Source organism: Prunus mume, linkage group LG6 (assembly GCF_029339155.1).
Source record: "Prunus mume cultivar Tortuosa linkage group LG6, ASM2933915v1, whole genome shotgun sequence".
Taxonomy (NCBI): Eukaryota; Viridiplantae; Streptophyta; class Magnoliopsida; order Rosales; family Rosaceae; genus Prunus; species Prunus mume.
Window position 1 is genome coordinate 20,487,438 of NC_142703.1, and position 17,867 is coordinate 20,505,304.

The 17,867-nt window shown below is 40.2% G+C and overlaps 2 protein-coding genes across 2 annotated transcripts; both read right to left on the reverse strand.

Annotated features, from left to right (window-relative positions):
• Nucleotides 1-2: 2 nt before the first annotated feature.
• On the reverse strand, nucleotides 3-2,955 carry LOC103335874 (Inositol monophosphatase family protein). The gene is made up of 3 exons (XM_008238906.3): nucleotides 2,406-2,955; nucleotides 1,135-1,531; nucleotides 3-787 (listed from the first exon to the last, which is right to left on the reverse strand). The coding sequence occupies exons 1-3, from the start codon at nucleotides 2,859-2,861 to the stop codon at nucleotides 387-389; spliced, it is 1,254 nt and encodes a 417-aa protein (XP_008237128.2). The 5' UTR covers nucleotides 2,862-2,955; the 3' UTR covers nucleotides 3-386.
• Nucleotides 2,956-10,016: 7,061 nt separating this feature from the next.
• Nucleotides 10,017-16,499, reverse strand: EX1 (UvrB/UvrC domain protein (DUF3506)). The gene is given in 15 exon segments (XM_008238907.3): nucleotides 10,017-10,426; nucleotides 11,251-11,401; nucleotides 11,520-11,612; nucleotides 11,727-11,801; nucleotides 12,358-12,527; nucleotides 13,244-13,367; nucleotides 13,470-13,903; nucleotides 13,906-14,001; nucleotides 14,004-14,162; nucleotides 14,165-14,186; nucleotides 14,377-14,458; nucleotides 15,309-15,415; nucleotides 15,580-15,645; nucleotides 15,760-15,876; nucleotides 15,981-16,499. Coding segments are annotated over 14 exon segments (2,040 nt in total). The 5' UTR covers nucleotides 16,383-16,499; the 3' UTR covers nucleotides 10,017-10,426; nucleotides 11,251-11,308.
• Nucleotides 16,500-17,867: the final 1,368 nt, after the last annotated feature.

Below are 17,867 nucleotides of genomic sequence, written 5' to 3' on the forward strand. Positions count from 1 at the left end.
TATATAAAAAAATGTACACCAATATTTTCATTGCTTCAGCACTTCTATGAGATGATAAATAAGTACTCATTCAGTTTTTACATGATGGCAAAGTTTGCAACTTATTGCCCAAATCTGACAAGAAGAGACGCACGACCAAAACAGAAAAAACGAGATTACACAAAAATCATACAGATGAGCGTTACTTACATGATTAAATACATATCAAAGAGATTCATGTCACCTGTTTTTTCACACCTAGACTCTACATGACATATATAGTTGCCGACAGGACAAGGAATCACAACTATTAGGACTTGAAGTAGTTAAGAAACACACAGCGCTTTGGATGTCACAGTTGGCTCTTATGGCGATAATCCACTGGATCTTGTGGTATTAGCCTACTATCAGACCTCATATCCAGGGTTCACTTTCTGTTGCACATTTCCATAACTCTCTAACTCTTCCATGTCCTCACAACTTCCCAAAAACAGAGGCAGCCTTTGATGCAGCTTCACTGGCTGAATTGAAAGAATTCTATTTTTACCATCAGAGCCTTTGCCCCCAGCTTGCTCCACCAGAAAGCTGAGTGGGTTGGCCTCGTACACGAGACGAAGATGGTCTCTTGGATTCATTGTAACTCCACCATACAGTAGTGTTCGATGAAAATCAGCTACCAGAGAACAGATATAACGGGCAGAGTACTTTTTGGGATACCTGCCTTTTCCTTGTCTCACAGTGTCTATGTAGAGTCTTAATCCATCGGGCCAGTCAAAATATCGAGCATCATTTACAGAATATATTTGCCCTGGAAAATAAAGAGCCACCACCGTAAGTGCAAACTAAATGGTTCTATGTTGCATTCCGCAATATCTCTTTTTTCTGAAACAAACATGCAGACCCTCTCATGAAATTGACTTCTTTGGCTATTTATTACCAAGTTATAGTAGTATTTATAGGGAGATGCTTATTCTGATAAATAACAGTCAATAATCAACCACCCAATTTATTGTCAATGTGTAATAGTCATTGTACAGGTTAGATAATTTCTTGATTTTTCTGAATAAATCCATTTTTTATTTTGTCTGTTAGAAATTTATATAAATCTTCAAATCAAATCTACTAAATTGAAGTATATTATTATTTCAGTGTTACCTCGAGAAGGAATTTTTAAGCTTGGGTGTGTAAGAATGAAATCTCCCGTGGAATGATCCAATGTAAATGCATGTGTTCCTGAACCAAAGCTTGTGCAGAATATCGTGGCTGATGAATAAAGAACATAACCAGAAGCTACAAGCCTAGTTCCGGTCTGGAGTGAATTCAGCAAAGCCTTCTCCTCTGTTGGTAGATCATCCAGTTCCTCAAGGCGTCGATAAATCCCAAAAATCGTCCCAGTGGGAATGGATGCGTCAATATTTCTCGAACCATCTAGAGGATCTGTTACCACCACAAAAGGGCCATCATCACGTATCCAAGTTGGAGTGTCATCTTCTTCCGATGCCATGACAGCTACCTTCCCAGAACTTCTAAGTGACGACAAGATGATTTCATTCTATAATAAACAAGAAAGGTCAGTTAATCAAAAATGTTCTTTCTTTATTCATGATGACAACCCAATGTGAATACTTACAAAGGGAGAGATGATCAGTGCTATATTCCCTGCAGTTAGTTTGAATTTTTTCTTTTAGTTAACCCTTAACACCCTACCCCAAAGATGGGAAATCCACGAAACCTTGATGGAGAAGAGATTTGATCCTAGAGCATTTCTTTTTTATGTTTTATTTTTGGTCTGGCTTAAGCAGTTCATTTGAAAGCCATAGGTGTTATTCTAAAAACATTATTTGAATTGAAATGCCCATGTCATAGGTTATCAGATATAGGTAGTTGAATCATCTTCAGTTTGTAAAAAGAGAAAGAAAAAAAGGTTCTATGATCTGGGTTCAATGAAGAACACACAGCATATTTCAATCCTATCTTCTAAAGGGGTCAAGCAAAAGAGAAGTTAAACATTAGTTGCATTTTTTTTTCTCAATTCAATGAACAGTTAAGTAAAGCCCGATTTGGTTGAAAAATTATCTCTCATCTCTTATCTCTTCTCATACATGTTTGAGGACAATAATTATCTAGTTTAGGCTACTTAAACTCAAAAGGAGTTAATTTCAACTCAAGCAATTTGAATCACATTCACTGAAATTATATCTACATTACAATCAGTCCAAGAACTCTACTGAGAGTATGCATATATACTGCATTACAACAATCAATTCCCCAAACATGAACAATACAAACATTCCCACCAACTACATAGTTTCTTCTTCCCCAACTTACTACGACTATCAAACATTATAAATCACTAAATACCAAAGCACATTATAAACAAAGACAATTATATCTTCTGGGTTTCAAAGAAAACAGCCTAAACTCACCGAAACAATATCAAGCGGTTTCGGTGCATCCCTGCCTGACCCACCGGCCGAACCGCCGGCGCCGGCAGCAAAACCCGTATGCTTCCCAAGGGTAGAATTGAAAGGAGAGGCCACAAGAGCTGCGATTTTCTTGCAGGCGTACTGTAAGTGATGGATTAAAAGCACAAGATCATCGCCCACATCGACACCTCCGCCGCCAACATACTCAATCAGAGTGCGGGCCTCATTATCACCACCACCACCACTGCCTGAAGAACCCACAAGTTGTGACCCAGCAATGAACCCAGAAAGAGTTGCCATTCTTGGCCTGTGAAAGATGGGTCTCGGAGGAAACTGGTTTCTTGGCGGGAAATGGGGGTGATTTGGAGGGAAGATTGGAGCAGGGCACAAGGATGGTGGTGTTATGGTTGTGGGTAATGGCATGTTATTATATGTGTGGATTTTTTGGGGCTTCATAAGTCTAGAGTCATTTTTGGAGATGATTTGGGGTTTCAAGGAAAAGAGAGGTGCCGGGATAAGGGGCTCTTGGTTTTAAAAGCTTGTCCAAGCCAAAACAAATAATAAGAACATTTACATTAAAAAGGTAGCTGTTGAAGAAATATTGAAAATTAAAATATAAAAAATTATATTAAGTTGATAACTTTATTAGTAAATTACAATACCTCTTGTTAATTATCAGTATGAAAAATAAAATGGAGCATAGCCTTGATTTTTTGTTTTCTTCAAATGAGAAGAAGAAATTTTGAAAAAAGAAAAATTATGGTGGTTTAAATTTATAGTTAAATTCTCTAAATACCTTTACCAATAGTTGCAAAATCAAGAGTCTTCTATATAATAATAAAAAAGTTATTTTTCTAGGCGATTGAAAGTTAAATATTTGCGGTAAAAAATTTATTAAAAAAATAATTTTAAAAAAACCCTTTATGTTTGTTGGTAGCTGTGGAAACAGTCCAATTTTGATTTTCATTGAAATGCTCAAAACATTTTAACCAAACCAAATCGATTTGGTTTGGGTCGGTTTTGATTCTACTAGATCTTGACATCTACATGAAGATCTTCAATACTTGATCTTATAAAAGAGTAATGTTATTTGGACACACAAGATTGACCACATTAGTGACCACCTTATATAGCGGTGATGTGTATATGCCACACGTCACTTAAATGTGGCCAACTGTGTTTTTATTTTTTCCTTTTTAAATTAAGTAATTTATATTTTCAACTTTTCTTCTTCTTCGTTGTATCCCTTTGGCTACCTTCTCCTTCCCCTTTGGCCTTTGCTCATCCTCCTGCAATCTCTCTCCAAAAAGAAAACCAATTCTTTGATTCAACAAACCCAACTATGCAAATCAACTAATCAAGAAAATCCAACTCAAAAATCTAAATGCCTATTTCACTAGCTATCTAGAAAATCCGAATTGATTTTAAGATCTCATATTCTCTGGTCATGTATATAAGAATTAAAAAGAATTTTAAAGCTTTAGTATGTTGCTAGGAATGGAGTATTAGCTTTCCAATCAAATGGGCGGTCTGGTGAACAATCGAAGTCGAACAATTCCCAAAATATGAACTATTTTTATTTTAAATATGAATGTTCTTCCAAGATGGATCGATGTGATTTGTCGGGTTTCTCGCGCAGCTTGGCAGTGTTACTAGTAAGGGTAGATTTGATGGAGGAAGGGAGTGTTGAGTAGATGACAGGACCCGTCCCGAATTTCCGGAACCCTAGATTTAACCTGCGGAGACCCGGCATCACACCCACGCCGGTTTACTCCTTAAATCTACGTCCTCATTTACCATAGAGGATTAAGGGCACGAGACTTTCACAAAATTCGCAGAGTCTCCCCTGTAAATTGAACATTTCCCCAAAATTTCCACCTGCACAAAACACATTTTATAACCCATCCGGCAGCACGCACAATATAATCTCATGCAATTTATACAAATGGCCTCCGGCCTTCAAACGATTCTAGCAGAACTACCCACAAAGTTTTTACAATAATTTAATGCATCAAACATGCATATAGCAATTTCAAAATCTACTCACGCGCACCTTCACTCACTTAGTCCTCAGGAGAAGCCTCAATTCAACCAAGTTTTGGGACCAACAACAAGGTCCGAACCAATCTCAATAAGACCACCTAAGTGGGGTCTAATCTGTGGCTGCACCTAGTAACTTCAGGCTTACGTACACCTTCTGAGGGATCAAGCCACACGTAGCTCTTTCGTATCTATCCTGGCTCCTAATATCAAATAAACCATTACCATCACACAATTACATACATTCTAATATTTATCCATCACAACCCATCAAACACAAACACAATATCACCCCTCATACGACGGGACGCACCCGGCCTCGTATGGGGCCTCAACACGCTCGGCTAATCCAAAGACGCGTGCGACCTCACACCGGGCCAGCTACATTCTCACCAGCCGGCTCGCTACATTCTCACCAGCCATCACACAATCACATCTCCTCATACGTCGGGACGCACTCGCCACGTATGGGGTGCCAATACGCCGCTAATCCAAAGACGCGTGCGACCTCACACCGGGCCCGGCTACATTCTCACCACCCGCCGGCTACATTCTCACCACCATCACACAATCACATCTCCTCATACGCCGGGACGCACCGCCACGATGGGGTCCGCCAACACGCCGCTAATCCAAAGACGCGCGGCGACCACACCGGGCTCGGCTACATTCTCACCACCCCGCCCGCTACATTCTCACCATCCATCACACAATCACATCTCCCTCATACGCCGGGACGCACCCGCCACGTATGGGGTCTGCCAACACGCCGGCTAATCCAAAGACGCTGCGGCGACCTCACACCGGGCGGCTACATTCTCACCAGCCCCGGCTACATTCTCACCACCATCACACAATCACATCTCCTCATACGCCGGGACGCACCGGCCACGTGGGGTCCGCCAACACGCCGGCTAATCCAAAGACGCTGCGGCGACCACACCGGGCCCGCTACATTCTCACCAGCCGGCCCGCTACATTCTCACCACCATCACACAATCACATCTCCTCATACGTCGGGACGCACCGCCACGATGGGGTCCGCAACACGCCGCTAATCCAAAGACGCGTGCGACCACACCGGGCTCGGCTACATTCTCACCGCCCGCTACATTCTCACCACCATCACACAATCACATCTCCCCTCATACGCCGGGACGCACCCGACCACGTATGGGGTCTGCAACACGCCGGCTAATCCAAAGACGCGTGCGACCTCACACCGGGCTCGGATACATTCTCACCACCGGCTCGCTACATTCTCACCACCATCACACAATCACATCTCCTCATACGCCGGACGCACCCGCCACGTGTGGGGTCCGCCAACACGCCGGCTAATCCAAAGACGCGTGCGACCACACCGGGCCCGGCTACATTCTCACCACCGCCCGGCTACATTCTCACCAGCCATCACACAATCACATCTCCTCATACGCCGACGCACCCGCCACGTATGGGGTCCGCAACACGCCGGCTAATCCAAAGACGCGTGCGACCTCACACCGGGCTTGGCTACATTCTCACCACCACGCCCGCTACATTCTCACCACCATCACACAATCACATCTCCTCATACGCCGGACGCACCCGCCACGTGTGGGTGCAACACGCCGCTAATCCAAGACGCGTGCGACCTCACACCGGGCTCGCTACATTCTCACCAAATCAACATGATCACAATATTGGGGGTACGTGGGGTAGTGCGTATAGCACTGTAAGCTAATATTCAATCGCTTTATTTACTTTTAAACAACCACACAATTAAATATCTAAAATATAAATTCTACTTCTATACGAGCCTCAACCCTGGCAAAGCATCTGATAACTCTGCAATTTAAATTATATAATAATATCCTAAAATCACGCATAAACCATTTAACTCGACGACGCTCAAGACCTGTCACTAAGGTGATTCTAACCCTCCTGGGATGATAGAACTACACAACGAAAGTCTATAGGTCAACCCGGGGTCACACTACCCAACTTGGTCAAACAGGCCCGCGGGGCCTACGACCTCCAAATCATGATCCGACAGTTCCTATAGGTTCTACAAGGTCTAGGACACACGTCCTGCAAGTTTGGTCCAGATCGGACGGTCGGATCGCTCACGATCGCACAATCGGACGGTCGCTAAAACCCTCACCCTAGGGTTGACATTTCCGGAGTATCCGGGACTCCGTTTTACGATCCACAATCCTACATGATCCTGGAGATACCTGATCAACATATTATAATTTCAGGACCATCCAACGGTCCAAACCTAGCGAACCCGAAAAATACGCGATATGCGATATCCGTTCGGAACTCTAACGGTATCCAAATTGAGATCCGAGCACACCTACGCGCTCGTGACATCGAGAGGATCATAATGGGACAAAATGCCCTTAACTATGCCCACGCCGCAGCGTGGGTGTCTAAAGCGATATCGCATCGCGGAAATCCTCCAAATCGTGAGCCAAGACTCCTACCCTAGGTAATACACCTAATTTGGAGTCACTTTTGTTCTTGGGCATACCCCAAAAATTGACCGGATGTGGCCGGAATCGCGATCGCAAAACCGGCCGAATCTCAATTCGTAGATCGAGCTACTTAGCCTCAAAATTTATGAAATCCTACCCAACCATCAGCTAGAGCTCGGAAAATAGGTGAGAATCCATACCTCACTTGCCGGAATCGGTGGCGGACGACGGAGAACGGCCGCGGTTTCTAAAACCGGCGCTTTCTCCTCGTTTTCCGCGAAATCACGGCGGCGGCGAGACCGGGTAGGAAGAGGACGGCGTCATTTTGGTACCGCCCGTCGACTTTGGTGGCGGACGAGAGCACGGCCGCCAAAACGTGGCGCCACCATTGCTGCGCGAACCAGCGGAGGGAGAGAGGGACGCGAGAGAGAGAGAGACAGACGGGGCACCTGTCCTTTTAACCAAAAATCCAATTTTCAAATATTTACGATTATGCCACTGAGCTTCTTTTGATCATATCTCTCTCGTTACAACTCCGATTCGAGCCCACTACGTGTCTACGGACTCATCTCACCGTGCTTTACGCAACGGTACAACCGAAATTCCCAAATTCCTTCCGGGTAAGAAAATGACTAAAATACCCCTATCCCACTGGTAATTTCTCAATTCCACTTAAATTAATTAAACATGGGATAAATTTGGGGTCGGGGTGTTACAGTAGAGAACGAAGCTACAGCCTGCTACAACGTATAGATGCTATGGTTAATTATAATTTTGTTGTTTTTAAGGATTATTTAAAAAAAGTAAATAAAAATAAAATTTACATGACAGTATTCATTAATTGACATGACATGACCACATCAGCTGCCACATAAAGTGGTCAGCTAATGTGATCAATCTTGTGTGACTAAATAGCATTACTCCTTATAAAATTGATTTGGTTTGGGTCTGTTTTGATTCTACTAGATCTTGACATCTACATGAAGATCTTCAATACCTGATCTTATATTTATAAGATCAGACCTCAAGTGTATGTGTAGGTGTGAGAGTGCGACGATGCAAGTGCAATAATGCGCGAGATTAGGCCTCATCATTTGGCCCGCAGGCTCATGGGCCAATGGGGGCCCGCCGGCCCGGCCCGTTATGGGCTTTGAGATGGCCCCGCCTTTGGGCCAGCTAGGCTTGGGCTTGGGTGTCTGGCTCACCTATAAGCCCGCCCGATTAAGCCTAAGAAAGCCCGCCCGGCCCACCCACAAAAGCCCGCCCGTTAGGCCAGCATACATATATAATTATGTATAAATAAGAGTTTAGGATTAAGATTATATCACTTAAATCACATATATAATTTGTTTCATTTCATTTACTTTTCTTTACTCATTCCTAGTTTATAATTGGGTGATTAGCACATTAATTTGTGTCAATTATTAATACAACAATTATATATATATATATATATATATAAATAAGATGAACAATATATCATATCACTAAATATAATCATATCACGAAACATAATCGTACTACTACCACCAAATATAATCATGTTTTTCTTGAACACATCACCAAACATTTACATATTTATTTATACCATCCTTTAAAAAAAATATCTTTTTGATACTTATTATTTTTTAAAATTATTTCTTAAAACGTATTACGGTCTAATTATGTAATAACCTCAAAAATAATACTTTATTTTATTATTTTTGTGGAAAATCTTATTAAGTTGTGTGGCTTTATTGGGTATTTTATGAATTGGGTTTGATGTGAAAATATTGGAATTAAGTGAGTTTAATCTCAAATTTAGACTAAAATGCCCTTATGATAAGTATGCCCGTTTCGGCCCGCCCGTTTTAGCCCAGCCCGTTTCAATGGGCTTTTCAAGCCCGACCTATGGGTCGGGCTTGGGCTTTGAATTTTCTAAAAATCCGCTCGGCATGGCCCGATATTTTCTCTCTCTCTTTAAAGTCGACCCTACCCAATCCTTTAAATTTGGGCCGGGCCCATTGACGAGCCCTACACAAGATGGTGCAGATGCGGGAGTGCGAATGTGCAAGAGTTGGAGAGGAGTCTGGTAGCCAATGTCGGGTGCTAGAGGGTAATAAGTGGGGTCCACTTGATCGAGCTAGCGATATGAATCTCATATCATAATTTCAATTTTCACTCAAGTTCAATTATAATTTTCTTAGAGTCGAATTGTGGATTTGAAGTTAAGATGAATGTTTTTGTAAATTTTAAATCTAGGTCTCGAGGCTGAACACAAGAGTCAAGCAGCCGAATTTTTTGGAATTGGATTACCATGCATGCGTGGTTGATGTAGAATTGATGAATTAGAAAAGAGGGCAAAAAGCGAAAACTGAAAAATGTAAACATTTAAAGTTGTTTTCAAATACCACCCTTATTCTGAAAGCTGATTTTTCATATTTTCGAAAACGAAAAACGAAAAATTGTTACGAAACATGTTTTTAGTTTTAAAAAAAAGAGAACAAAAACTAAAACTAAAATCTGAAAATAAAATAGTTATCAAACAAGCTTATTTTGTTGGGATTGAAAGGGATAAGTTTCCTTTGTGGCTAATCCATCTTTTATCTTCAACTTGGACAAAATTTAGAAGTTGGTCTCCATTTCTTCCTTCAATTATCCTATCTAATTCAATCCTTGGAATCAAAGGTGGCCTTAATCAACATTAGTGTTGGAGTGATGGTCAAGCAACAACATATTACTTCTTCAACTGCATCGAAAGAGTGGTTCTATCAAGGCATGCATCTATGGTAAGGTGTTAACTTAGTGGAGCTAAAACACTGGTTTCTACAGAAAGCATAAGGATTTAGGGTATTGATGAGAACAAAATCTTGCAAATCACCAGGCAAACTGCAAAGTCAGTAACAGGCTTCTAGTCTACAACTTCCTTTGCTCAAACCTTTACCCAAAACCTTGAAAAAAAGAGGGAAAAAAACACCTAGGAAGGAAAACAAAGAGAAAGAAACATGGTAATCTCAATGTTTCATCATGAACAAATTTGATAGCCGAAAAACAGAACCAATAATAAAACCCAACAAAAAAGAAGTGCACAACATTGTTAATGTAATCCTTTCATTATGAGAAGAGAAACTGAGATAGTTATATTGCATTTTATTTCTATTATTCACATTGAATGAGCACAACCAATATCCACAGGAATCAAATTCTCACATCTATAGTTCATGTATTTCACAAGTGCTAACTGCTTCTACAGAATGAAGACTACTCAAGAACAGGCTATAAGAAATAGACTGCTCAAAGCAATAACTTTAATTAATAATAACTGAAATAAAACATTGATGGTATGGTAGATGTTAAATACATACATTGACAGAAAACCATTTTCTGGAAACAGGTCAACAGAAGGGCTTTATCTATTCTATTGCATTCCAAAGCTTGAGTAGTTGCTTTCGAGTCAACATGCTTGCAAGTGCACCAGTCAGTTGAGTGAGCATTGGATATGTAGCCCATCAGATAGATATCTAATAAATATCTGCAAAACTGGACAACAACAGACAGAAAAGGAAAACTTCATCAGAGGAATAATTAAATAATTTTCTATTTAATAATTAACATCTTAGAACAATAAAACCACAAAGGAAAACATTCTAATGATGATTAGAAACTGGAAAACTGATGTCCATACAAGATAAACACATAAACACCCACTCCCTTAAAAGATCATGCCCGATAGGGATGAAGGCCACTAATGCATCTGTGCATTAGATTTTACAAAAGGAAAGAAAATAAATTTTCCTCTTTTCCCTTCTTCCTTTCTACTCCACCCTCTCCCCCTTCCCTTCTTCGTATGGCTTGTAAATCCTACAAATAAGGAAAGCCACTCATATTTTGATGAATTAAAATAAAGTTTTGCAGAATGGTTTACTCCCATGAAGGCTTGGTGCCTTGATATCCCCTTTTATGTTTTATCATCTCTCATCCTCAATTTTTCTATGTACTTACAACAACCTCTAAAGTTAATCTGATAACTAAAAAGTTATGAGTACTACAACTCCACTATAATCATATCCAACACCCACCTTACGATATGCACATCAGGTATCAAAAGGTTAATTTTCAACTCAATCTAAAATGATTCATTGTAGAAAAAAAAATTGCCACTGGAATCTAGCAAACTGCAAGCAAATTTTAGGAGGGATTGGATCACCTCCCAAAACAAGACATGTATGACTAATTGCAGAGTATAGCAGAAAATTTAACAGCAACATTTTTTTATTTTTTTAAAATGAGAAAATGAAATTTAACAGCAACATTTGCAATATTGTACAATTTACATAGATAATTTCAGATGAAAAGGAACTTACCCTACAAAATTTTGAACAAAAAATATCAACAAACTTGAGCATTATGTACAATGGAAATCTACTGTTGAAGCCTCAGTCGATTGAAGAACACCAAGAAATGATACTCCGGAGCCCAATAAACAAATCCAACAACAGGTCCACCCTTAATGTACTGCAATAGTTTAATAAAGGTATATTATGTAGTCACTATCATTCTGGAGATGGTGAATGAAGTATTGTTTAAGATTAAGACACACTGAAACAAAAGATAAAGCAGAAAAATATTAAACCTTTCCATCAAGAATAACAAGTTCACCATCGACCCATCGAGGATTGCGAAACCCTGGCTCAGCAAGTCTCCCCTGCCCTTTATATCGAGCAACCTGAGTTTCCAAAAAAAGTCAATAAAAGAAACTCTTCCCAAGAAAAACAAAAATGTGCCTGATAATAATAATAAGTGATCAGAAAAAATTTGATCTAACAAGTTAAGAATATACCACTCCAAATTCTTCTGGTATGATCCCTTTATGAGGAAGCTGATATCTTTTCCCAATCTTTGCACGAAATGCCACCTGCAGAAGCGAATTGATAATTTTCCATTAAGGTTTAGAGAAAAACTAGGTACGAGCATCTACAATCATGCTCCCTAATTTAGCTAAAAACACTTGAAAGCTATTTTATGAGTTCTCTATAAAATTTCAACTCCAACCATACTCCATAGTTTAGAGAGTAACAAATGTTTTAATTTTTAATTATAGGGAGCCACTAGGAGTCCTTTCTCTCTATCCAGATTTAGGAGCTCCTAGAGGTCTCCCTATTTTAGGTGGATAAGGAGCATGGTTGGAGTTGTGTTTTTTCAGTTCCTTCCTAAATTTTGTGTAAGGAGGTGGTTTAGGGAGCCCATAGTTATTCATTGAAAAGTGTTGTGGGGCCCAAATGTTCATTCTGAAGTTCAGAGGAGCACTATGGATGACCTAAGTTTGGCTTCCAGTCAACCAAGTCTTGATAACTTGTTTCAGAAAAAAATATGAAAAAATAACTACGAGCAGATTCCATGCAAATATCCCATGAGATTATATTTCAATGAACTGTTATGAAGCTATGCAATAATCACATCCTTAAACTTACCTGGCCAGCAGGTACATAAGGATCCCCAGTAAGTTTTAAGGCTTCTACATATTCATAAAACTCAAGGTTTGAAGGCTCCTGAGTACCACCATCCTCTTTCCATTGACCAAATTTACGTCTAAGGTGAATCACTTCTGAGGTGTAGAGCCCATGTGCACCAATGTAAAGTCCTGACAAAATCAACCTATTCTCAGTACATTAAATCTAAGCTGGCGGAAGAGTCTGTCATTAAGTAAAGCAAATGCATTTAAAGTTTTTGGAACCAAAAAAGAAAAGAATGAATAACTATAAGAAAACTCTAATGTAAGATTCCGTTTACTAAGTTCAAGGTGCAGAGGACAATATATCCACTGAATTTAAAGTCTACAAACTAACAAACTTGAATAAACAAAAGTACAATACAAGAAAGAGTGGCAATGAACCACTTAAAGAACAACAGTCCTCCAGTCAGAAAAAAGAGAATTGCATACATAAAAAATTCCCAGAATTATGAAAAGGGGAAAGGATCATCTGATTAGGGCTGCATCTAGAGTGGTAAGAAAAGAGGTTATGGGCGAGGAGCAAGGAATTTTATATAATAAAAAATTTGGCACTACTTGAAAGATGGTTGCGGAGATTTCCTTTGAAGAGGGGATTCCTTATGCCATGCTGGGTTGCATGAAAATGGTTGGGATTCCAAGACAACACAGTGATCAAGGGCATAAGTCAGTGTCCACAGAAAAAAACTCTCACGGTATCAACTCCTTTTCTTCTTCTTGTCGCTTTGAATTGGGAAATGGAAAAAAGGTAAGATTTTGGAATGAGTAATGGGTTGGGGAAAGAGCTTTGTGCACTTACTTTCTTCCTCTTTATAGCATCATAAAGTGAAAATTTTGCAGAAACTCACCATTTAAAGGATCTGGAGAACTAGGCATTTCAATGCGATTGAAAGTGGTTGATCCTGACAGTGGTTGATGGTTGTTAACCTGGCTAAGAGCAAGATTTATTAACTCGCCAACATCCTTGAGTACCTGATAGTCGAAAAAGTGAACAGAAAGAAATTTAGTGTATGAAAAGTGGTGGATTTGGTAAACTACAGGTTGTTCTCATCCTACAGTGAAAAGTCAGCAAACCTTCAATGGTATCTTCTCTTTACCAATGAACTTAGCGAGATCAAACATAACATTGTCAATGCTACGTTGACCTCCAAGTTTAGCTTTTTTATCTACTGACGACCGTTCCTTTTCTTGGGAATCCTGTTGGTCAATATCTTTCTCAACAGTAAAGGAAAATGATAAACGTCCCTTCTTCTCTATTTTAGCAGGAACTCGGAGCAAATTTTTCGTAGGAGGCCTACTTGATATTTTCTGCCCAGGACCACCAACAACCACTTTAACTGCAATTTCACGTCGCTCTGCACCTTGAATAATTCCAGGATCAGCATCCAGTTCAATCACATCTGTCTCTTCGTCATCCTCAACCTGTTCATCATCTTCAGCTTCTAAACTCTCTATTTCACTATCCTTATCTTCATCATCTTCCTCAATAATCTGTTCAATCACTTTGATATTAGATCCCTGTCTACCTTCCCTGGTGATGTCACTTTCAAAACCTTGACCTTCACATTAGGGATCATATCTCTCAAGATACTCTGAAAACCAGAAAGTCCCCAGAAAGATCAGAGTCATCATCCCCATCATCACCATCTTCAGCATCTTCACTGCCTGCAACAAGTAGATCACTTTTTTCTTCAGTTGAATCTAAAGAATTCAAGCTGCTAGTGGCATCCAATGCTTTGGAGCTAACTGGTGAAGAATCCTCAAAACTCCTCCTCGCTTTAAAAACACAGCCTGAAATTCAGGGCATTAGAATATGAAGTACTTTAGCATTTCAATTTGTATCAATAAGAAAGTTTGCAAAAGTCCAATTAAGATCAAAACAGTCACAAACATTCACTAGAAAATGCAAGCCTATCACTGCCCATTTAAAATTTAGTACTGATGCATTACATTATACTACAATTAGAGATTACAAGGATACCTGCTGTCTGTATTCGCCATTCTTATTTGCTGTTACAAATATCTCAAACAATGGTACACCAGCTGCAGCTGTAGCAAGCTGCCTGAAAAATATGAAAATTCATAAAGATATAACTTTGGTAGGATGCACAAGTAGCGTGCAGAACGGCAAAGTCCATTTGATAAAAATTAATTCAAATACAAAATAAAACTTCCAATAGAAACCATAAATGGTAAAGGAGTCTTAACAAAACAAAATTACAATGAAAAATAAAACATGCAAATGCTGCAGATAGAACATAACACACTCTGATCCATCTATTTATACATAGGTTCTTAGACAGACCTTTTATAGTATCCAATACTGACACAGGAAGTCACTTAGTACCATCTCAATTCAAGGGATGGAGGAGTAGGGATATGAATGGGAATGTTTAACATTATCTTGCTACTACCACGTCCAATTCAGTAAAATGTCTTTTTACGAGACGACTCTTCTTCTTTTTTTCTGGGCGAGTACAGATGCAAGCAGCTCAGACAAACTAGAATTAAAATGGTTAGAGATGCAAGTCGGCAGAATATTGACTAGCCATCGCACATTAACAAAAGAAAAGGGAAAAGTGGTTATCCCTGTCCAACAGATCTCCACAAACAATGAAGGACAAGAAGATGCTGAAAATGTAATTTTATTACCTTCATCAGTTGGGATTCTCCTATCCTATGCTAATATGCATCCCCCGTTTGTCTTCATAACCTCCCATGCATCGTCCTATTTCTTCTGATTAACCTTTTAGCTCTTACAATGATAAAACAAGGGGCCAAATTCTTAATCTTAAACTTCTCCCACTTGTTCTTGGTTGAGATTAAAATGCTCTACTGGGTTGGGTTCCATAAAAATTAAAAATAGAAACAAAAAAAGGTCCCTAAGTTAAACTGAAAAGCAAAGCAACTTACCGGGGACTGTAACTCCTTGCGACATATCTTCCATGCTCTGCAGTTACTCGTATAATTAAGCCATGAGGATCCTTCTTATCTTTTGAAAGGCCAGCCCACCAACCCACCTAGAACCCAAAATCGGAAGTCCACATATAATTAAACCAAGCACAGTTTTATCACTACCAAGTCAAAATTCTACCAGCCAAAAACACACTCAAATGGAAGAAATAATAAACATACATTTTCACATTATTAATCAAAAACTTAATTCCTTTCTAAGTAGCCTCACCAATCCAGCACCAGCATTATCTCGAAAAAATGCAGCGTCCTGGTATCGCTCTTCCTGTACAGCTCTCTGAAATTATTTTGTTATTGCAGAAAAATACCATAATTAGAGTGCTAGCCAAAGAGAGATGCTAATTCTGTTAAACAGAGAAGTGAGGAATAATAAAAACAAACACACACGCACATTGAGATGAAAAATGACTCTGCCAACGACGTCGTTTGTAGCTGCAGCGGCAATTGCAACCTTGAGCCTAGCAGCATCCTCAAAGTCCTCTGTATACACAGCACGACCCAACTGTGACTGTTCATAAACCCAAAATTCACATAAATAAGCAAACCGATCATCATTTCTATATTATATATTCAAACAAAAACATGCAAAAGGAATATGTAAAAAGGCGATACCTTGAGAAGAGAGAGAAGGCGCTCTTGTTCTTCGACCTCAAGGAAATGCTGGCGCCAGCGATCCCAGTCCCAATCAGGCTCGTCCCTGTTACCGCTCTCAAACGGTGCGTTTTGGGAATCTCCTTGGGGTTTAAAATTGAAGTAGGAATCGAAGCGTTCGATGGCATTTTGGATGAGGCCCTGGATCGCAGAGTCCCATCTCCACTGAATTGACTCGGAGGAGGAGGAAGAAGAAGGGTTCTGGCATCGGCAGAGGGCCGAATCGGGAAACCTGAAGCGGGTTTGGGAGGAAGGGGAAGAAAAAGGGTAAAATGGTCTTTTCCCGACGGAGGAAGGGTATGGTTTGGGGTTGGAGAAGTGGAGCTTGTGAGGGCTTGGGGTAGGAGCAGATATGGAAGCCATTAAGAGAGAGAGAGAGAGAGAGAGAGTTTGGTTTTTGTTGTGAGTTGTGGACGCTGGAACTTTTTGGATGAGAGGAGAGAGTGAAACGCGTTGTGTTGAGAGAGAGTGAAGACAGGATATGTAATGTGTGTAACTGGCCAAACTTGGGATAAGGCTCCTTTCGCTTACACGTTTGTACAGGAGTTGGAACTAAATTAAATTAAAAGGTTAATCGGTCATTTGCTCCCTGAATTTGAACTTAGTTTTCGATTCACACTTATTTTATTTTTTTAGAAAATTAAGAATGTAAACTTTTTTTTTTCACCAATTTCTCTCTTACCGTCTAAATCCTCAATATTTCAACCAATTTTCGGTTAAATCAATTTTAAAAATTATTTTTTTGAAAGAAATTGAAGAAAAAGACTAAACCTTGAGCCAACCCCTCCCTCCCCTGACCCAAAGAACCCCATCCTCCTTCCCCTTCCATCTCCTCTCTTCCTCCTCCCATTCCCCCATGACCACCATCCTCCACTCTTGGACCAATCCCCACCCCCATAGACCCTTCCCCACCTCCCCTTTCTGTATTTTCATCCCCAAACCCAGCCCACCCTCATTTCCTCCAAGTTTTCTTCTCCTCCCATTCCCCATGACCACCACCCTCCACTCCCAGGTCAATCCCTACCCCATAGACTCCTCCCTCACCTCCCCATTCTGTTCTTTTACCCCTGAGCCCAGCCCGCCCCTACCCTGTTGGGTTTTCTTCTCCTCCCATTCCCTATTTGACCATCACCCTTCACCCTCAGACCAATCATTCATCCCCAAATCAATCCCCTACCCCACAGATCCCTCTCCCCTTCCCTCACACCCCCGCACTCCCCCTCCCCATTATTTTTGTTCTCTCTCTCCAGCTTGAGAACCATCCCAACGCAAGATCCACCCCCAGCCCTTGCCTCCAGGACCCAGACCCATACCTCCCCTCCTCCTCAGCGGTGGCAACAGATCCATGCTCCCTCCCCACCCACAGAACCCAGTCTGCACCTGCAAAGAGAGAGAGAGAGAGAGAGAGAGAGAGAGAGTATTATTTGAATTTTCTAGTTTTTATTTTATATTGATTTTTAATGTACAAAATAACCATTTTGCCCTCATATTTAATTGCAAATTGAATGAAATGTTGCGGATTTAGACAGTAGGGGGAATTTGGCAAATAAGAAGAAGAAGAAGAGGTTCATATCCTTAATTTTCTTTTTTTTAAAAAGGATATGGGGTAAATCGAAAGTTAAGTACAAGTTCATGAGGGCAAATCACTAGTTAAATTAAATTAAATCAACAACATTTTATAATTCTTGTTTTCTTTTTATCATATGAATTTTTTTTTTATTCGTGTTTGAAGGTCAACCTAACCCTAACCATCTTTTACAATTTGGATTTGGATTCAAATTCAGATAATTCCACTTTGAATGTTTTCTCCAAGTCTTTTATTTTTTAGATAATTTAGGTTAAACTCAA